The sequence below is a fragment of the Conger conger genome, chromosome 1 (assembly GCF_963514075.1).
Source record: "Conger conger chromosome 1, fConCon1.1, whole genome shotgun sequence".
NCBI classification, from domain to species: Eukaryota; Metazoa; Chordata; class Actinopteri; order Anguilliformes; family Congridae; genus Conger; species Conger conger.
Window position 1 is genome coordinate 65,990,973 of NC_083760.1, and position 23,529 is coordinate 66,014,501.

Genomic DNA, 23,529 nt, shown 5'->3' on the forward strand with positions numbered 1-23,529 from the left:
CATTTAGTCAAGATTTAACTTCACTTTAAATTACTGAACTAATATATTGATAACTGCTGCGCATCTGTGTTGCATCGAGTCTACCAACTTCTGGCACCTAGAAACAGGTATTTCAGCCCAGGATGAACAAACTACATTCCACAGTTCCTGTGAATCTTTGGGTTTTGCCTCAGAAACTGCATTTTTTATGTCACCCCACAAGTTTTTCCCTTATCTTTTTGTCCTTTTTGTCTGGAACCAAGATGTTCCTCACTTACTTGTGTGTTTGGGGTCGTTGTCTCGTTGAAAAACCAGGGCATTTCCTCTTCGGCATATGGCAATATAATCTCTTCAAGTATTTTGATGTACTGATCCATGATCCCTGGTATACAAACCCAACAGTATGAAAAACATCCCCATACCATGAGTTTTGCGGCACCATGCTTCACTGTCTTCACAGCCTACTGTGGCTCGAATTCAGTACCCAGGGGTCGTCTGACGTACTGTTGACGACCACTAGTCCACAGAATGTTACGCTATTTCGCTTTGGGCAAATTGATGTGTTCCTTGGCAAATTTTAACCAATTCTGCACATGCCATTTTTTCAGCAATGGTGCTTACGGGGGCTTCTTGGTGATAGCTTTGCTTCGATCAAACGTCTTCTGACTGTAACAGCACTTACAGGTAATTGTAGATCATCTTTGATCTTTCTGGAGCTGATGAATGGCAGAATCTTTGTCATTCTGACTATTCTTCGATCCGTTTCAACAGTAGTTGCTCATTTTCTTCTATGTGTTTCGGGTTTTTGTTGCCATTTTAAAGCATTTGAGATCATTTTAGCTGAGCATCCTTTAATTTTCTGCACTTCTTTATACGTTTTCCCCTCTCCAATCAATCTTACCTCAGAACAATGTTTGGGACAGCCAATTTTACTTATTTAAATATATCCATCCATCCATTATCTTAACCCGCTTATCCTGAACAGGGTCGCAGGGGGGCTGGAGCCTATCCCAGCATACATTGGGCGAAAGGCAGGAATACACCCTGGACAGGTCGCCAGTCCATCACAGAGCACACACACCATTCACTCACACACTCATACCTATGGGCAATTTAGACTCTCCAATCAGGCTAACCTGCATGTCTTTGGACTGTGGGAGGAAACCGGAGTACCCAGAGGAAACCCACGCAGACACAGGGAGAACATGCAAACTCCGCACAGAGAGGCCCCGGACAACGGGGATTCAAACCCAGGACCTCCTTGCTGTGAGGCGGCAGTGCTACCCACTGCACCATCTGTGCCGCCTTATAAAATATATTTCCTTCTGAATTGATAACAATGTGTGAAACATTTGCTTCCCTCCTTCCTTAATAAAGGACAATTAATGACACCTGTTTTTTCACAGAATTAATTCTCTAAATAAACGATGCACTGCTATTATTTTGAACACGCCCCTTTCAATGAATGAGTCAATTACTCAGAACAAGCAGCGTGCATGTCATGACAGTAGGGTTATGTTATTTTTCTATTACACTACTACATCTACTAGTAAATTATTTGCCATGCAGAAATATCACTACTACTAATAACAGTGGTTCATCAGGGTACTGATGTTGTACTACATGACTGTATCAACACAAGTTTGCTTGCATGGCCTGCAAATAAGACTTCAGCTGAAGTCTTATTTGTCTTATTTGTATGTCGCTTTGGATAAAAGTGTCGGCTAAATGAATGTCATGTGAAGTCTGTGCTTGTACAAGGTCTGTAGCATTGACCTTGGAATCCTTTTGCCTTGAAGCTTATGCTTCTTTCGTCAGTGAAGCGGTGAAGGCTGGTTGCCTTCATTAATTAGTTCTGCCTAGGAGAGTGAAGCCCCCCTCCCCCAATCATTTTTTCTGAATAGCTAAATATGAAGAAAAAAACATATTAAAAATATTTGAACTTGTAAATAAAACATTAAATGCTAATGAGTCATGTCTCAACTGGTTTGTCACAATCCTATCATGGAACAGGTTGATTGGAAGCACTCAAAAATAACAGCAACTGCTAATGTATGCATGCACACCATTGTGTTCGAGAGCTTATGAGACACAAAGCCTTCTCCAAACAAATGTATAGAGACATCGGGGAGGGAAGCTTAAAGAACAAATAAGCAGTCTACAACAAAACATCAAGTCAGAATTAGGCCACAATTTTTATTCAGTAGTGCATATCTGAACATAGATACAATACTGTCTGCTTTCTTTAAGACTTAGAAAGTTATTATCAGTCACCTGTGTTTTTAAAATACCAGCTATTAAATCACGGTTATTGTACAGACATTTCCCAGCCCAGATAGGAACAAGCATGTCAGAATGGTAGGCACTTCAAAGGCTTAAAACAGTTGCGAATATATATATTCCAATAGATATATACATAGATTTGTCAGGTACAGTTCAGTTTGTTGGACACAAAAATGGTAAGGTCTCAAATAAAAAAGGTTAAAAATGAACAGAGATAACACAGAAATAGTGGACATATGACCTGCCATGAATCCATCTTTAAGCCAGTCAGCTCAGGAGAAAGAACCGAGAGGTCAAGAATGGGGGAGGGAAGGATTTTGCTGAGCATTTAAAAGGTTTACCATTTTAAACTTCAAAATTCAATTTGGTTGAAGTAAGACTTTAAAAATGAGTAGAAACATGGATTTACAGTACTACATCATAACTGGAAGAGACTCAATTCTGACCACCCCAATCCATTTGTGTCCACTGCTATCAGTGAGGTTCTTTAAATAGGAATGCTTTGATAGGACCCTGTTGACATAAAAGCTAGAGAACAGCTAAGTTTCAGCAATTCATATTTTGTCTAGACAGCAATTGTTTGAAAATAAATCAGGTCCCCAGGTGCAATTAAAGAGCTCATCTCCAGCACAGTGATGTGCCCTGCAGTGGGGACTCAAATTCAGTGCTGTGATGACTGAGTCAGGAAACACAAAATCGTACCAACTGATTTAGCATAGCAACACCCAGGGAGGGAGGAGCTCCGGTCCCAGAGCTTTCCCTGCTTCATTATGCAATAGCAACCCCTCTGGCTGATCAGGTGACTCCGGTCTGCCTCAGCTACTTCTGAGGACATGCTATTCTGCATTCTCCCAAACTTATTAAAGACAGAGGATTCCATTTTGGAAATTTCTTTATAAAAAAATCCAACTCATGTAAAAAAACTTTGCCTTCAACTGCCCAGTAAAATAAACTCTCCCACAGCAGAGAAGCAGAGAATGCTATCCTAATTGAAAGGAACTTCTTCAGTCCAACATTCAAAACTCGAGAACTGAACCCAAATGAAGTAGATATGTAAGGATGAGTACCATACTGTATGTAAAGTGACCTGGCCAGACCTCTCATTCTGAACCCAGGTTCTATTGGATATTCAAGACCAATCATCTGTGGATATAAATTATATATTTTGAAGCTATTTTAAGGTAGAGTCATGGATAAACAACCACATAAACAAAATATAATGAAACTTCCACTGTAAGCGTATACATTCAAGCAAAAGATAAAGGACATGTGGTAACCTGAGGAGAAAAACAAATGTTATATTGACTATTTGTTTATTTAATATGAAGATAAAAGCTTTATGTGAACTACAAAGTATTTGACACCTGAAAACAGATCAATTAAGATATCTTGAAAACATAATGCTGGGCATGCCATGTCAAGCATTTAGGAAATGGATTACAGGCCAATTATTACAAACATCAACCTCTTGTTAAATTTAAACCAAAATCTATGTAAATATCCTCTTTAGCCTTTTAATACGATGCAATATGCAAACCAATATTTTTTTGTGTATCTTTTGTCTACATGAACCTGCTATACATCTGCCAATGGCTAGCATTGTAAGCACTTATGTCTGAGAGTAATTGGAGTCTCGGTATCTGAAGGCGAAATGTTCAAAATTTCACATGAAAATGACCTCCCAGTCAACCATATAGTTTATGATGAACCCACTGTATTAACGTTTTACACGACACCATTTTTGCAGTTGGAAGCACATGATTTTAAAAGGATTGCAAGAAGTAGTTGTGGTAATATGATCTAAACTGGAAGATTAGAACTTCTATATGCTTTCTGTTATTATATTTTCCTCTAATATTATATAGGTTCAACTTCCAAATTGAACCTATATATGCTACCAGCAGGTACCTAGCCTCAAATCAACCCTGTGATCACACATCAATACTAGCCTTCGGTGGATGTAGGTTCAAGTAGGCAGCTCATTTACTAAAAACTGTACTTTGAATGCATAGCATATAGTATTAAAAAGCAATAACCAATATTTTAATCAAGTTTGGGTATGCCATCACTTTTAACATTTATTCCATGACAAACAACAGCCTTTTAAAGATGTGATTTCCCCATGCAACAAATCATTCTATTGTTTAAATTTTTTCTTAATATTTCTTCCAGTTAAAACAACAATTGGCATGCTAAAATATGCAGGGGCTTGTCATAATAAAAGCATTTGTTTGGCTTTTTATATGGGAAGGCATCTTTATTACATTGGCGTACATAGTAACACTGCATTCCTGCAATAGTTCCTCATTAATGACCAGAATGGCAAAATACCCTTTTGTGTCATTTCATTAAAAGTCCAGTTGTCCATTTTTTTGCTTAATTATTTAAAGTCCAGCAGTCAATGTTATTTTATTAGATTAAGACCTGGTATTTGCCATTTCCTTCATGCCTAGTGGTCAGTGTCCTGTCATTTCTTTAAAACCCATTTTTATAAGTATTCTAGTCAACATGTGGTATTTTGGGTTTTGGTGATTTCAGGCAAAACAGTCAATAGCCACTCTAGCATGAGTAACACTGGCACAGTCCACTGACATTCCCATCATACCACTAACAAATGAAACAATTCCAGCTAATTGTTGATTGGTACTCCTTCATGTTCACCAGAAACAAACGCTGTGATACTGGCAGAAGTGGATGATAATTAGAAATGGCTAACATGTCATTTTGTTCTTGGGGATCTTTGTTGACTTTTTCTTTAAAAAATTGCAATTACAAATCTTCATGTGCATTAGACTTAAGGTAGTTACTATTATTCTTCATTGGACCTAAATTTCTGTCTGCAGCAACAAACAACAAAAGATGCTGGCACATCAGTGGAATTACATTGTAATTTATTTTCTTTAGTGTGCACCATACCAATTATAATTCAGTTCAAAGTAACTATTAAAGTTGATGAACAATGTAATTCCTTACTTTTAATTAAAATTTCAAAGAATTTAAAGTTATTGGCTGTTACTGTACCATGTATATTTATTTTTTATGAGGTCTCTACTTCACAAAGCAAAATGTTGCTTTTTTTGTTGAAAAGAGGATAGGAGGGACTTGTGAGCGCCATATGTAACAGAGGCACTTGTTCATAATTCAGTGATTGAGTGAATCGCAACCAGGCCAGTACCATCCATGGCTGAGAGGATACGGAATGACACACAGTTGGTCTTGATTTCACCTAGGGACGAACGGTTCTATTCTGCAGGGATCTTCCACCACAGTGGCTCAACACCAACGGTGGACTGGAGTGTGTCTGCACCAGCTGTTCTAGTTGTGGATGGTTGGCTGCAAGTTTCACTGAACGTACTTGCTAGTGTGCACCCTCCCAAATTGACAGCGGATGTTGCGGTGCTGGAATGGGTCAGAATCTCAAACTGAGGAAAAAAAATTAAAATAGGGTAAAAATGTCATTTAAAACTACTTAATGTGCTATTCACCCAATGCATTCAATCCAGTCCTCCCACACAGAGGAGGAATATGTGGGATACACTACCTGTAGCAGGAGCTCCAGTTCTCATATTTCAATAATTAAATCTGTCATGTAACATTTATCTGACACAATGTGTGCCAGTTGTCCTGTGTAAATACTGTTTCCTGGCTAGGGAAGTTTAAATGTATTAGCATCCTGAATACACAAATGAAGCCCCAACAACAAAACCTAGGAATTCATTTTCAATTATGGTGAATTTCTTTCCTTGAAGTAGACTTTTATGAAGTCCACTGGGTTACCAACGCTTCTTGGCTGGCATTACCAAAGGTCACTGAAGTGTGGGCAGTTGTTGAAGCTTTGTGACCAGCTCATCCGAGTGGTCAGTGTAACATGGCAATTCTACGCAGGGTTCTATGCATGCAAATGGAAGCATTTTAGCTGCTCTTGTCACATGGCATCAATGGTGGCAGAAAGCAGCTATTGTTACTATTACAAATACATTAACTTTCTGAGAGCAAAAGGGCACCAAAATGGCATTGGTTATTGGCCCCCCATCTACACCAAACTCGATGGTTGAAAAATGCTGGTATTTTATTTGAAAATGTGGTGTGAAAGGGGTAGTAATCTTGCTGCCATCATTCCTTTAAAGTCTGGTAGCGGTCTTCCTTATGCGTAAAACTCCTTGGTAGGGGCCTTCTGGTATGCCGAGCTGATGGGTTTGCGCTCTCCAAGGTCATAACTGCCTTCATCCTTCTTCCTCATGCGATACACCAACAGGAGGATGAGGAAGATGGCGAAGAGGAAGCCGATCACCCCTCCTGCAATAACCGCTGCATAAAAAAAAAACATAATTAGGTCCAGGCATGTTCTAAAAGGAATTTTGCCAAAAATGGGGCTCTCATTGCAGTTTTACAAACCCCAGTAAAAACGACATTCCCCCAGACACTTGCACACACCTGCCAGCACTTCCGTTCTCTGAAGGATGTTTTCAGAGTGCACCCTGAAGGGCTTGTCCTCATCCACTACCACCTGGGGGGAACTGGTGGTCCTGGTGACCTCCACCTCTGTACTGCTGGGCTCCTCAGTAAGCAGGAGTGGGGTCTGGGGAGGCAGAGGAGGGTCACGGAGACGGTCAAAATACAGGGGGTACAGGGGTCTATGGTCCAGGAAAAGAAAACATATACACATATACCTGTACATAGAAAATCACTAGCTACACGCATGCACAGTTCAAAAGACCAAACAGAATACAAAGAAAAGTGGACAGGCTGGACAAATCGGAAACTTCTACAACCAAGGGCCATCAGGTTGGTACACTTTCAGCAGGGATTGACTTCCTATTTTGTGTATTTATGTGAAGAAACAATATTAACAAGGAGAATTTTCATGATTCCTTAAATTCCTGACTGATAGACCATCCATGAGCCATTCTCATATGAAAACATGTTTCAAATGCACAATTGCATAATTCATCAATTTCTTACATCAAAAAATGTACTGTTGAATATGCTGAAAGGGACTGTGACTGATCACATTTTAATAATTTAACGTGTTCATGAAGTTCATTCTTTTGCGTTTGTCTCATTGTCACATTAGCCGTATATCAAATACTTGCACTGTTGCATTTATTCTATAGGATATACAGTCAAAATATTCTGTTGAGGCACTCTCTCACTGTACTGAGGCTCCTACCTGCATACTAACTTATCATACTTATGCTACATTATAGGCATTTGCCAGACGATCTTACCCAGAGCGAGGTACAATAAAGTGCAAAACCAGACACAAGTGCAATGAAAAGGGGAATTACAGTTACAAGTGCCAGAAGTGACCACTTAGATAAAAACTTGAACCCTTTGTTGATTAATCAGATAAACTGACCAAGAAGGACCACACCGGAACATAAAATGTGATGACAGCAAGTTCATCTCAAAAACAGAAAAAAATAAAATAATAATCTCTTCTGCACTTAAATTACTTTGTCTTACGATTCTTAACTGTTCAAGGCTTTTATTATCCGCATACACATCCATGCACAGTAGGTGCTTGGAATTAATCAACAGAGCAATTATAGGTTCACCTCTGTCCTCGCTGGTATTCTAGGTGTGTATCTCAGTGATATCGTCTCTGTCCTGGATGAGAGGTCTTTGGAGGGTTCCTGGGTGGGCTCTGCTTTTGGGACGATGTACACGCTCTTCACATTGACGGTCTCCTCTGGGCCTACTCCTACACAGAGAAAACAGAGCAACCAGCAGCAACCGAAGGTCAATAAAAACAATTTATGTCAACACAGGTAATAACAGTGGCTTCAGCAATCCAGACCTCCATCATTATACTCCTGGTGTTAAGGCCAGTTTATAGTCCAGTCCAGTGTGTAGCTGAAATCGCAGAACATTCATGGACGTTTTATTGTAGCCCAACGTAAACTATAGTTGTTGTCTTTTTATAAAAAGTATAAAAGGACTCCAGTCACCCAGAGCGTAACCCAAATCCATTGCATGACTATAGAGCAACCTTTAGACACAATGACACAAGAGTAGGATTTAGATCAAAAATGGAATTTTTGGGGCAGCAGCATGACTTAGATGTTAGTGAACCAGCAAAACCATTGGGTACAGTGCCAGAATAATCAGCCTTTTTTACTGGAAACTCACTGACTGCAAGTCCAGTAAATTCACTAAATCAACAGACCACTGCTTGTACAGACCACAAATAAAAATGCTGAGCTGATGTATGATTTAATGTAAAATTGGGTGAGCCATAATGTCTTTACAGCCAAATTAACTGCCATTCATTTATACATGAATACACAGTACAAATAGTTTTAACTCAATAAATGTCAATAAAGTGAGTTTAACTTAAACTTGAATTGAGTTTAACTTACCTGAACCAGAACCTGAAGCAAAATCATCATCGTCATCATCGACAGGATAGTCTCCAGAAGCTTGGTCGTCTAGGTACAGGTCGTCTCCCAACGTCAGGGACTCAGCAGTCACGCGTATCTACCAAAGGGATAGGGGAACACGTGTTAATGGACCTTACTGCTTCTGCAGCACATTCTGTTCTAAAGAGAACACTGTGGTGTTATAACATGTGCTCTTCAGGGTCTGATGTTTCCAGTGGCACAGCAGAAAAAATATGGGGGAAAAAAAACATTCTGCTCCTTCTTGCTCAGTGGCTTTCTGTGGACCCACTGGACCTCCGGCCACGTTGTAGGAGCTCTGATTCCTGTTCCTGCTCCTGTTCCTACACCAGCACCATGTTCGTCTTAATGCTGGGAATGTCCTTTTGAAGTTTTCAAGCTGAACATTTTTTTTGGTTTAAATACTGCCTAGTTTTATGAATCCGTTCCATATCCCGTGATTGAATGCGAATCAATGTGGGGGCAAGGCCACTGCAGCTTTAGCTGCATATAAAAACCTTTATAGAATTTTTCTTTCAAATTTCATTATTAAAAAAAAGACAAGAGTGCAAGCATTAAGGCTACTTCCCTCACATCTCATGAGGATACTTCTGTTTCAGCACTTTAGCTAATTCATCGTCTCCTTCGCTATATAATATACTGCACTGTTCTGCACTGTAGAGGACACGCACACATGAAAACAATGAATGCCAGGAAATCCATTTTCAAGACAACCGCCAATAAGACACATTGTCCATTTATAACTTCCTCTTTCCAGAACAACTTCCTGAGAGGAAGCTGAAAGCACAACATATGGACAACCTCACAGAGACATTAGTACTCACTCAGACAATGATGAGATTGTAGCCAATTTGTTCTAAAATGAATCACAATAATATGTAATATCAGAACAATTCCATATACAATTTTAACACTAATTTTCCTTTACAAAACATCTATAAAGGTAAAAAAGATAATCAGTTAATAAATGTCAATAAAGGATCCATTTCTAATATAAGCTCATTTACCTTCAGAGATAAATTCAAACATATGTTTGTTTCATAACCCTGAAGAGACTTCAGAACACAGTTCGTGGACTGGTCTGTATTTAAAATTTCTTGTCTCTATTCTGGAATGTTCAACTTTTGAAAAAGCAAAAACTATTCCCTCAACTGAGTTGGCAGCTGATCAGCTTGAATTTCTCATGCTTTGTAATACCACTGTCAAGATTTCAAAAACATTCCTTCCAGATGTTGTCTAGCTTATAGGCTATTGGAAGGAAAAAAACATGTTTTGTTTCAAAACTTTGGCCACAGAGACAGCACTGTTAATTTCTCACATTTTGTTCCAGTTATTCAGTTCTTAAAATAAGTTAAAAGTTAAAAGATTTGAAAATAAAAATTAAAAACATCTTTAACTTTCCATTCAGAGTGGAATGAGGGTCTGAAATAGTCACAGGCCTGAGTTTTTACAAGTGTGATAATTTCCCTTGATGATATACCCCCTATACCCACAACTTGATGGACACACACAGGGCCACAGAGACATGCACAGGGCACATGCAGAATTCTATAGATCCTGTCTTGGGCACCAAGCACAGCGGGAGATCAGGAGACTGAGGATGAATACAGGTCATTCAGGCTGGACGCATGCCTGCCATTCCCAGAATTCCTTCACAATCACAGGTGTTACGGAAAGAGAGGGGATGACATGAGACCAAAGGGAGTATGAATCCTCCCCTGCTCTGAAAAAACTTGAAATGATTTTCAACCTTGTGCACTGTCCTCCGAAAGCGAGCCGTTATTCAGAACCAAAAAAATATGTTCTTGCTATTAACAGCCTGCTCCATTAGGAGGGACTGAAAAGCAGCATAACAGAGGTCTCCTATAGATGTTCTATTGGCACTGAATACTCACAAAACCTATTCTAGTTAGCTGAAGGGCATGTCATTAATAAATCTGTAGCAATATATACTGCTATAATGGACCAGGAAAATCAAACCTAGCAGCAACACTAAAATCACTTTATAACAGTGATGTGAAAGAATATTTAGTCAATGTAGCAATGGTTATGTAGCATTGACACAAAAATAAGTAAATATATTTAAAAGCATTGACTGAAAAAGGAATAATTTGAAATTGAAAACCATTGCCTAGTTTGAAAACATTTAACCAGAATATATAGAACTGTAATGTAAAAACCAACACTGAAAACAAAAGGGGCCTTGGTCAAATACATAATTATGTTGGATTCAAATCATTTTGATTGCTCTTGCCTGATGGTGCTGAGCCAACCAAGAGGACCAGAAGGCAGGGTTTGCACTTTTTGAAAGTAATTCATAGTTTCCAATACAGCAGCCAAACCCAGTAAAGTGTAGAAAAGTATTTGAATCAAAAACATTTATGTATTTGACCTAAGTCTGCTGGGTAGCTTTAAAAAAATCAAAGATCATTATAACTGTATAGAGGTCAGTGGCCAAAAGTCTTGTGGTTCCAAACAATAAGGGCACTGCAATTAGCTTGTCACTGGCTGCTGTGTACTAAGCTGACAGTTCAAAATTTTCATTCAATCCGAGCCAAGTATTTCAGACAGTTTTAAAACATTTACATTCAGAACAGTGACTTGTCTGTGTTTTCTTTTAATCCCCCCCTCCCCATTTTTCTCTCCTTGAGAGCTGGTCATGTGGTTTAAATTCCTGCTTGTGCACTCTCTGGGGGGGGGGGGGGGACTAAAGGAAAGGAGTTGAAGGGTCAGAGGTCACAGGTCAAACCAGTGCTGTGGTGAGAATCATGTGGGGGAAAAGTCTTAATTCAAAGTTGAACAAAATATGTAACTGCACATGTGAGGTTTTAGTCATCTTGATGCCCTGCAATATACTATGTGCGCTTACAGTTCTGTTGCCATGCATTTAAAATTTTGAATTTGACAGTGGGAGAAAGAAAAAAGTGAGCCAGAAAACAAGAAAGGTGCCACAGAGAGGACACAGGGGAGAAAGAGATAGAGAGAGCAGCAATTTCACAATAAATGGAGATGACATGAGCGAGGAGGAGAAAAAAGGGCCTCAGGCCAGAACTTGAGGTACACTCTGATTCCATTATGAGAAATTCTCTATCCCTTTCTTACACTGCACTACAGTCACTGACAGTATGACAGATTTTATTTTTTTATTTTTTTTACCAGAGAAATTACACCAAGACTGATACTCAGTCTGTAAACTACTCTTTTTAACATTTCAAACATGAAAAGAATTATGACCTGAAGCAGGTCACAGATCCCTGACCAAGACACATTGGGTGCGTCCCATTAGCCAGAAAGTGTATACTCCTTCACTCCTTAAGTGCATACTCCTATACACCATTACCACCCTCCTCTCATCGGAGCCCTGAAAACCGATCTTTGTGGACTCCCTCCCTCCACTGTCCTATTTTCTAAGTATACGAACAAACTACGAACAAACAGTTTAAACTCCGCCCTCCTCCACTCCCCTGGTGTATTATACAATGATGTATGTTTCATTGGAAGTCTTTTCACATTCCTGGGTGACTTCATCATGCTCATGGCCACATACTATGAAAACCCAACCCACAAAAGCCACCAGATCCAGAAAGCGAAGGTGGCAGGGAAGTTCCCCCAATATTTTGCCAAATTTGTGTGTCGTTATTACGAATCATATCATCCTATGCGGATTGCGAAATGTCAGTTTGTTTTTGTGGCTCATATCTTAAAAATAAATGTGGTCTTCGGTATACGCAGTAGCCTATGTAAGCATGCACGGATTAATTTATTCAACCAACCATTTCCAAATGACATTTATTACAAATGAATTTGTTACAGAGTTATTAAATAATTGTTTTTCAATGTGAACACTGAACATAACGATAACTCGTATATGAAGGCTAGGCTACATTTCATGAATCAACAGAAATGTTTCTGAATTAACCACATGCAACTGACAAACATAAGCTACAGTACAAGGTGTTCTGATTGGACACATTGTGATTCTGGGAAAACAGTAAATATAGTTATGCTTGTTTTGATTTTTACTTTTATCCAATTTTGCTGGTTAGGCCTAATTAGTTTGTGTCTCGAGGCAAACCACAATGCCAAGTTAATGTTTTTACAGGCACAGGCTACTATATCCTACTATGCAACTTGCGCTTGAAAAAAGTGATTATGTAGCTTCAAATGGCTGACCACATGTAAGATCAGTAATTGGCTATGAGGATGTTGCGGCTCGGCAAAAAAATAATGATTATGATAGGGCTATTTCTTCAACACAAAACGTTGACTTTAATGACGGCAAAGCCGAAAAGCTTGTCCAGATTTTATTCACTCCCCCAGTTTGTTCCTTTGCTCCACTCGTTTACTCCACTCCTTTGCTCAACATACTTCCGCTGGAAAGGAGGAGTGGTAGTGGGAGAGTGCAGTAAAGGAGGGTAGAGTGAAAGATAATGGGATTGTTCTGCTTCATATGTAACTGCAATGACTTGAGTCATTTCCAGAGGTAGAAATTGAGACTGCAAGGTCTGGTATATTTCAAAGGACACATTTACTGAGTAATTACTGCCCACAGGCAGACTCCATAACAATTACAGCTTTTAACAAGCGTTTCATTCTAAAAGGTGGCAAATCCTGCGTTGGATGGGATGGCACATCTTGTCTGTTTGTTTTTCTTTTTTTATACATCGAGGAGAAGGCACACACACTTAAAATGATTGGATAACAAAATTCCAGACAAGTCTGGTCTGTCAGATTAAAGAAAATTCACACAGCCACATCAGAATGAGCTGTGGTTCTGGAGTACAGACCAAGCCAAAACTCTTCCAGTCAGATAGCGACACTTCACGTCACCAACTCCGCTCCGATAACAGACCAAAATAAACCCTATCTTTGTGTTAATCGTGCTGTGGCTGCAGATGTCTGCGAGTCTGGACTTGAGGCTGTAGTCATGGCACAGCAAGGCGCTCTGGAGCTTCTGCTACGAATGCTTGGAACGAAGTTATCCTGGCCCCAGCAGCCTGAGCAAACCATCTTCCATAAAGGGGTTTTTCAATTAACTGTATTGTGGTTTCATCTTCCATGTAGTTAAGTAGTCATATAGTTCATATAGTCAAATATATGAAAGAGGACTTGTGATATTACTGATATTATGAGAACAGGTCTAGGTAACACATTTATACTGCCACTTTCACCACATTTTCTCATGCACCTGTATCCTGTACTACATCTCTGGCTCCTCTCATAAGAACAGCCAGTCTTCCCCAAGGTATTACTCTAACCTTGGCACAACCTGACTGTCATCCAAACACTGTCAGTGGCAGGCATACTAGAATTAGACGAAAGTGACAGAAACCTCAGAAAATCTGACTTTCCACCGGGGCATCGGAGTCTGGTGGCAAGGATGTAGAGACAAATGAATCAGACATTGCTGACGTTGTCACACTGCATGGATAATGACACCTGGATCATCACTTATGACAGAAATGTTTTGCTATGATCTCACAAGAAAATGGTCAGTGAAAAATGAATAATACTTTAAAATCATACTGCATCTTCCTGACTTTAGTTAGACGGTGACTCAAACGCAGTCCTAAAATAAAAACTCAATGAGGGGGAATTCAGATTTTGCTGAAGGGAAATTTAACCAACCCACACATTACCATGTCCTCTACATAGATCAACTTCCCAGAAATATACAGCAACCACACACCACTATGCTGCCGATCTAACTTTAACATTAACTTTAAGAATATACCAGAACATTTCATTGGGAGGATAATGTTGTTGCGTCTTCTGGTAATGTAAGGGGCAGAAAAATCACCAACTTCTGAAGACAAAGGTGCCCTGCCAAGCCACTGCCTTTAATAGTGTCTTTACCTAACTGTTGCATAAATCCTGAAAAGCAGGTCACCAGGGGGATTGGTTATGCAGTTGGGTGTGGAGGGTAGATGGCAAACACCCATTGCAAATGTGCAGCATTTTAAGAAAGAGCAGCTGGTTTTTTGGCCAGCTCTTTCTCAATTGAGCTTATCGGTTTGCTTTGTCTTAAAACATTGTGGATTCTATGGCAGCCAGGACACGCAATGGACCATCTTCAAGAGACATTTGAGCTCAGGGGGAGGGAAACGCTAAAGGGCTGCCAGAATCCAAAAATGGCCTCTTTTCCATACTCCCTACGAACTCAGCTCCACGTCTGTTCCAATCTACAAGCTCAACACTGATGATCTGCAGCGAATAACGACCTGGAAGCGGGCCTGGGAGCCAAACCCCACACTCTACGCCGCGCAATTATTTCTGCTCAAATTCTTTAGGAATTTTGTGGTTTTATAAAAATGGTGAATGCTTTACAAGCCAGGTCTCTGAAAACTAAACAATCTGACCTCATGAGTTATTTGCTCCATATGGTCACAGGCAAGAAAGAGAAAGGGGCCTGGTTTTTAAGCAAACTATCACCAGAGAAAACGATCTGTAGTATAAACAGTGAAAGCGGCATGAAACTGAGTGCTTTTGTCCAGTCTGGGCTGTTTTGTCCACACAGTCCTTGTTGACTAGTTAAGCAGATGCCTTTATCCTGGTTGACCTGAAGATAATTCAATATTACCAGAAAGAACTGCCAATTCATATTCAAATTTAAGAAAATCTTCTTATGAGCCCATTCACCTCCCATCTGTGCCACACTGCTGACCTTAATGCTTATTATATTAAATATGAGGCAAACATGGACTGGAGCCGTCTCTGGTGGAACTCAGAGCCGTCAAGCCGGACGAAAGGGTGTGGTCATGTATGTGGGTCCACCTGAAGAAGCATACAGCAAATAAAAAAGAACTATAGTGTTCTCTTACACTTGTACCAGTCAGACCAGTTATGTGATAGAAAGCCCAAACTCGTCAAGTATGATATCCGATGCATAGATCACAGCTGGGGGAGAATGTTCGTATACAAACATGTTCCGTACAAAGACTTTATCTTCGAGGTTAAAAAGCCAGATGTATCAGAACGCAGACGTGGCCAATTCACGTGCTTTGGGGGATATATTTCTTCCTGGACTGAGGGTTGAGTCACCTTCAACAGGAAATGATCACATATCTGATTTTATTCAGCTGGTTCTGCGTAAAATAAAAACCAGTTTTTTTTACTCTTTCAATTAAACCTTTTCCTGCAGCTCACAGTTGAGCAACAATGAAATACAATGCCATCCCATAATATCATATTCTATGAACAAAGAAAAGAATATGAAATGGGAAAGGGAGTTCTGAAAAAGCGAGACTCATTTCTCTCTGTCCAGTGGAAAGGTAAAGCAAACACACAGACCAGCACATCCAGTCACTTGTTTAAAGTTTTTCTTCGTGACGGCATGTTGGTTTTTCTCCTCTCAATTAAAAATAGGTTGTGTCTGCTCGTGTAGCCTCAAAGAGTTCCACATCAGCACTACTTGTACGCCCACCAGCTGGATGTAGACCATGCAGCTGGTTGAGAAGTAGCCAAAGAAGGGGAGGGAAAGATGTGATGGTTAGAAAGATGAGTTTCAAACCAAAGTACAGTATTTTAACATTCACTGACGGCCCACTTCTTTATGTCATCATGCATTCAGATTTTTTATGGGAGAAACTAGTTAACTAATACAAATTTTGTTTGCTTACATTATCTGATACAATTACTTACAATTTACAACAGAAAAATTACTTCACGAGAATAAACACATACAACACAATCATTACTACTTTCGTAATTTCAGATATCCTACTAGGACTATAACAATGCCAAGATGTTGTTGGTAGAATCTAGGCCTACATTTAAACAAATTAAAGGGTCTTAAAGGAGGTATCTGCAGGACACGTGAGCATTCATAGTCTGCCATACATAATCTAAATCATGAACTAGCAAGTTTGGAACTTCTTCAGGTGTTTTCAGGCGCCAGGCCAACCCACAGCTGTTTTTAGATTTTTAAAAAAAAATAATGCATTGATGTGGTGCTGACCATGCTATCCAAACACTGATTGGCATTTCCGGGACTGAGAATGTAGCGGAAAGCACATAGTGATTGAATATAGACGCAAGAAGCTTCCTGCAAAGCAACACTGGCCCCGTGTCTGTAGTCTCAAGGCAACTCACAGCAGATCTGCAGTAAGAGCACACAATGGCCAGTCTGCCCATACTGTGCCTATGATAATCCATGAGCACACTGAACGGCAGACCAAAAAGGCATAGACTTGGAGGCAGAGTGTAAATTCCTCTGCATGGAAATTGAACCCAGGTTACAGAACAGTAAATGTGCAAAGCAGACGGCGTAACCCTATCACAGGGTATTCCTTTTCAGAAGCCCCCCTCCCCCAGGTCTCTAGGAACAAAAATTACATTTTGCAATGGAGCGGGCAAGAGGGTGGGGCTATAGACAGCAGGGCCCATTCCCCCACCCCAGTCACACACATAGTACAAGCTTCAGCGTTACCCTCCCGTCTTTGCTTCCATAATTCTGGCATAGGCAGCGACCCAACTGTACTGTGCAACTCACCTCTGACCCAAGATATCCCACAAGGCTTCATGAATTATATTTTACATCACCTGCATTAAATAGCAAAATACCATCCACCCACAAATTCAGTTAGTTTTAATTTAAGCAGTTTCATCCAACACCAATGGTAAGCGAAAATGGTCCAATCCAAGGATGACTTGGGACAAATTACTCCAAACTAGGAAAAGCATTCAGCGTGCTTTCAAACAAACATGCATGCACACACCATGTCTCAGAGATAGGCTGTGCTTTCAAACATCCTCACAGATATGTTCTTGCAGCTGTGATGTTCTTTAAAAGCACACATGTTGTGCAGATGTGTCAACTTCTCTGGGTGACCGTGCAAAGACTATTTAAAACGCAGCACATTCCATTTTTAGCATTGTTTCTTTGTGCAATAATGTTTCTACATAGCATGCTGAAATTAATCGGGATTCCCAGAGATGGGACAGAGGCTTTTGCTTCAGATTTAACCCTTTCCATGGTAAATAGACACACATCAAATAGCACACAAGTGAATGATTGTTGGTGCCAGACAGGCTGGTTTGAGTATCTCAGAAACTGTTGTTCTCCTTGGATTTTCACACACAACAGTCTCTCGAGTTTGCAGAGAGTGGTGCAAAAGAACATCCAGTGAGCAGCAGTCCTGTGGACAGAAATGCCTTGTTAATGAGAGGTCTGAGGAGAATGGCCAGACTGGTCAAAGCTGACAGGAATAATGCAAATAACCACACATTACAACAGTGTATACAGAAGAGCATCTCTGATTACACAACACATCAAACCTCTAAGTGGATAGTCTACAGCAGCAGAAAAAATTTGTCTAAGAAATACCTAATGAAGTTCTCACTGAGTGTGATTGTTCACACATCTGATTTATTGTTCTGATTTAATGGTCAAAAGAAAATATAACAGGGGTGTGGTGGTGAAGAAACAACACTGAAAATAACATTACACAGAATGAGATGCACGTGCACCCAAGAGCTGATCTAGAATCAGAATTCCATTTAGAGAACACAGAAGCTGTACTGGATCCTATCTGCCAGGGGGTAGCAGATCGCAATGGGAAGACATTACTAACATTAAACTAAATATTTTCTGTGAGACCTTTTGTGAAGAACACGTGTCATCCTTAGGCCAATTAAACGCAGCTTCACACTAGTCAGAACAATTTAGTGTACATGTTCAGTAGTCTCTTTTTGTGTGCACATCCTACTTTCTTTAGCTTACCCTAGAAAAACAACAGTATGAAACATTTTTCCATATTCGATCAGTTCTGTACAGCAAAGATAACAGAACCGTGTAAACCAAGGGAATAGCCAAAACCAATTTCTTTCTGAAATTCTACACACGGCAGAGATGAAGCAGCCTAGAGAGGGACCTTGATTCTCTTTGGCACAATTTCTGCTGTTTGTGTTATACAATTCCTCTAAGGTCAAGGCTATACATACCTTAAATATGCTTGACTCCAATCAGACAGGAGGTGAACACTTCATTTCTGCTCACACCTCCACCAAACCACAGCACTAATGAAAGACCACAGGAGGTCACAACAAGCTTTAAAACAGAACAGCAATCCCAGCCCTTTCTGAACGCAGCTAAAAACATCCACGCATATTGGCTGACACTCTGAAAAAAACTGCAACTAAATTATATATATCAAATATATGTTTTTATTCCGATGGTTGTTGTTGTTTTCTGCAGTTCAAAGTTCAAAGTTCACCTGTTCATGTCTGCAGTGCTTCATACCAGACTCAAAGCTCAATTTGAGAAATCCTGTTGTTTGGCCTGAGATGCTGAGTGTATTCCCGTTGTAGCTAAGTGGAAATGCACAAAAAAGCAGATCAAGTCTGATGATTGAGCAAATAGGAACATGACAGGTGCAGACAACCTTAGTGGAACACACCACACGCCTTACTGACTGCAAAATAATTAAAGAACAAAAATGCATGCAGTAGAAAGTGCTAAATAAACTACAAAAAACTATTCACTCTGAGTGAATAGTCTCGTTCATTTTTCGCCAAACTGTACTGTTGATGATGTACATGAGGTTGGGTGCTGCTGTAAAGCCATGGGATACACAGTAGCAGTGTAAAAAGAAATTCATGGATTGTGATACGTTGATCTTAAGGCGCTAATTCAACTGCATTGATTATAACTGTTGGAACAGATTATAATTCTATTAACTTAATTAACATTTATTAACTTCAGGATAACCAAATGTTTAAATGAAAAAAAATTTGAATAAATAAATAAAATAACCAAATATTGCCTTTTCAAAAATAGCTTAGATTTGCAAGAGGCATCAGCTGATGACCCCATCACCTGATTCATACAGTAAACATAACTAGTGACTGCCAGTGAACTCAGGGGTCTTATGTTTTGAACATTGTGGATTTTGTCAATGTATTATTTGTACATGATTTGGTCACATTGAATTAGCTAAATAAAATAGTGTTTTAGAGCACTAAACAGGGCAAGCTACGCAGCTACAGGTCATAATATGGACAGTACTGTGTGGTATTTCATGTGGAATTGAACTTATAATTGTTATTGTACAGCCAAACATTATAAGCTTACACCTTTTCACTAGTCTAGGCCTCATTTTCTGATACTGACCTCATGAATAACAATGCCTCATAAAAACATTGAGTTTTCTGCTATTTGGACAATGTTTTAGGGAAACACAACACAAAGGCATTTTATGAGAGAGCAGCTACACTGAAAGGCGAATCACTCATATTAGCCACATTAACCAAACCGCATCAGAAAAGTCAGAAAGACATTGGCTTACAGATGTACAGGATAGCCAGGCCACAAGACCACACAAAGATTCTTACTTCACTCAAAACAAGTTCAGACATCACTTTATGTCAAGTACACATTACCTATTTTGGTTTGCTCTATAAATATACATTTGATTTAATACAAAACGTGTCCTGTGACATCTCAAAAACACATTTTGTGTAGAACCCTGGTTCATCACTTAAAACAGCCATCATGCATTTTCTATTTTGTATGAAAATCAATAAGTACATGAGACAAACAGCTTTGATTAACCTATGTTGTGCTTTGGGAGTTTATGTGCTAACAGTCAAGTCCTAGTGGGTCAGAAAATGTTTCACGAAATGATGTTTCGGACAGGGTTTCCCCAAGAGGAGCAGACAAGAAATAGCCTAATGCAATAATTTTTAATGCTACAATGAAGAATTAACATCAACCGCATCAATATGATACCAATAGAAGCACTGTGCTCATTGTTCCAAATCTATGCTGTGCAGATTGACTGATCATTTGATTATCTGGTATTCTCTGAGGCCACTGTATCAGGCTAGAAAGGTCTATGCAATTCAACACAGATTTGACTTCAAAATGGCCAGGGGTAGCATGGAAAGAATGATGGAAAATCAGACCCATTAGCAATAAGAGGATATGGACACACACTGAAGATAAGAAGCACACGTTGGGGTTGCCTCGACTGTGAATAATGCGTGAGCATAACATGACCAAGTAAAATATTGATGAGCAGAGAGGAAGACATCATTGCTCAAATGGAATAACAAGCCAAGTTAGGGGACAAATCTTGTGCTAAGCAAGCAGTGGAATAATATCACCAGAAATTTCAAAACAATGATATGTTATGTCTTTGCTATCAGGTGTAAAAAATGATCAAGCAAAAATGAGACAAGAATCTAGCTAAATGAGACAAGAATCCAGCTACCATGGTTTTTGACTTCAGAAATCTGGTGTAAGGCTTGATGACAAATCAAGTCGCCAGATATCAGTAGCTGACCAGATAACTTCCTTACCAAACTGCAAACTTTCTGATTCACCTGACTAGCAGCTTCAGATCTCACTCTGGAGGTGGCCAGAATGATGTTCCCATCAATGAAAGCAGTTTGAGTGAATCCCTCTGATCCTACCACTGATTCAGTTGACTTTGGTGTCAATTTCGATCCAGGTCCCAGTGTTCTGTTAGCTAGTCAATATTCCTTCTGCATGCCCTCAGTGCTCCAGCTTTCTTGTTCAGAATTATTTTACCACAAATTAAAAGGTGTCTGATTATTCATAGAGCACCTTTCATTCAGAGAATCAAGCGTTGCTTCACAGTGGTATATCAAGATGTTGATAGGTGATATTTGAAAAAGATGAAACATAAGAATAAGGATACAATACAGAGTCAAATACACGGATAAAATGAAAACATTTTAGACTCCCATTTCTAGACAGATAGTCTATCCATCCTGCAAGCATTTGGTGAAACTGCTCAATTCAGAAATCACAACATAAAAAACCACTGTTCATAAACTGTGGACTGAAGTGGGATCTGAAAATGTACCTTTTCTGGGTAGCAGTAACAGTGAAACACAAAATATCAACAGCTCACAGAGCCTCAAGGATTCACTAGGAGCACAGCTGTTTAAGCTGAAAGGCAGCAGATACAATGTAACACATTGCCTACATCTATCAGCACATTTTACTCTATTCAGACACACAGAAGACAAAACAGCAAGCAACATATGTACAAAAGCTTAGTTTCTCTTAGAAAAAACTCCTGTGTGATAATTCAATATTTACAACATGAATGGACCATAAAATGCACCTCAAATGGTTACAAATAATGGCATGGTTTTTGCCTGTAGCTTTACAAACATTCATGTTGTAATTTGTTTAGTGTGTGTGACATACACTGCGAATTGTTTTCCCTTGGCTAAATTATTGACAAATATTTCAATCATTTTCGAGCATTAACTTGTCCTGAGTTATCCGATGACTAAAGTGCAGAAGATTTAAGGTTTTTATGATGATAATATTTTTGAATAGTTCTCGTTTTTTATAGTTTTGACTATAGCTAATATTTCGCACATTTTCAGTCAAGGAAGACCAAACGATCCCGACGGTGTAAAACGTAAAAATATTATTTTTAAAAACCGTGGTCGCTACTCTTATCGGCAGGCGGTTATCTGAACCCCAACGAATATCCTAATGTTATATTTCATAAGCGATTACAAATAGCTTATAAGAAAACTTTAAGGGAGACCAAAATGTCCATACCTCCCCTCATCAATCGTGCGAAGCAGGATAACTGTGTCTCGGGTATTGTTTTAACACTGTAGCCCATGTGTATAATTTTATTACTTTTCCCATTATTTGTAAACGTCGTATTCTTTCAGTGCGGAAGTTCACAGTCTTATTCTAATTTATATTAGTCCACTTAAATTCAAACTGAAATAATTCATGTAAACCCAGTTCCTGAAAGCAATTGTGTTGAGGTCTACCTACATCATAACATCAATCTTTAATCTACAGCCTACACGAGGTTTAATTCGTTCTTGTCAAATGAGGGTTTTTTTAAACTGTGGAAAGGTGGAATGTTTACCCAAATTAGGAACGTCAATACAGTTAGAACAGGCTACCTGTAGCTGGTGTAGCGTACACCGAAGTATCAAATCCGTTCCCTACTAAATTTGCCAAGTAAAATTAATTATTCGTTTTCAAAACTTACCCTTTCCTCCGTAAGAAAGGCCACCATTACGCAAATCCAGATAATCCAAATGTTCCTCATTGTTCTTTTAACAAATGCGTGATGGCAGAAACACAAAAGCAAATTTCTCGCACAGAAAATCTGTCTCCTTTCTTTCTCGCTGACGCTATTACTTGCTAACGTTACTACTTATTCCCTGTTCCCCTCTTCTCGTCTCTTCTTTCTTTGTGGAATTGCACCGGATACGTATTGCTTTTGTATTATTCCTTCGTTCCTCCTTTTAGTTCCCCTCTCCGTACTCCTTTGCCTGATGCTCGTCAATATGTACGCAACCCTAAAGTTGAGCTCAGCCAGGGCTCTTTTCATTTGCCTTTCTCCTACTTATGAAGTACCCTACGCTATAGCAACACATTGGACGAGGCCATTTCACGTTCCTTGCATCACACGGTAACAAATTCGACTCTGACTGAAAGTGTATGAGGAAAGTAGCAACAGGCTGATGAGCCAGGAGCGTAGGCTAATGATTGACAGATACTTTGGCCATTGGGAGGCTTCATCCTCGCTCGGAACCAAAGTCACCTCTCCCTGTTGCGTGTACCATAGCTTCAAATACGCACTGCATAATTCAGCAGGCCGAGAATATACATGAGCAATAGGCTACCATAGCCTACCTTTAAATCTCAGTGTGCGATTTATGAAACGTGGAATCAGTTGTCATCTCATATAGATAGGTAAAAATTCAGTAAAAAAAAATTGGTAAAAATTCAGAATTGTGATTCAATGGCTTCATAGTCGAGACTTCAACCAATACCTTATGCACATTGTGTGTTATGTACTATTCTTGTTATATTTATTTTATCATGATACAGATGGTTTGTTTGTAATAATAT

The 23,529-nt window shown here is 39.4% G+C and overlaps 1 protein-coding gene across 1 annotated transcript; it reads right to left on the minus strand.

The window, feature by feature from the left end:
- Window positions 1-2,155: 2,155 nt before the first annotated feature.
- On the minus strand, window positions 2,156-23,135 carry LOC133105589 (syndecan-2-like). The gene is made up of 5 exons (XM_061215788.1): window positions 22,661-23,135; window positions 8,625-8,742; window positions 7,821-7,966; window positions 6,697-6,841; window positions 2,156-6,570 (listed from the first exon to the last, which is right to left on the minus strand). Exons 1-5 carry the CDS (start codon window positions 22,718-22,720, stop codon window positions 6,407-6,409), a joined length of 633 nt encoding a protein of 210 aa, XP_061071772.1. The 5' UTR covers window positions 22,721-23,135; the 3' UTR covers window positions 2,156-6,406.
- Between the last annotated feature and the right edge of the window lie 394 nt (window positions 23,136-23,529).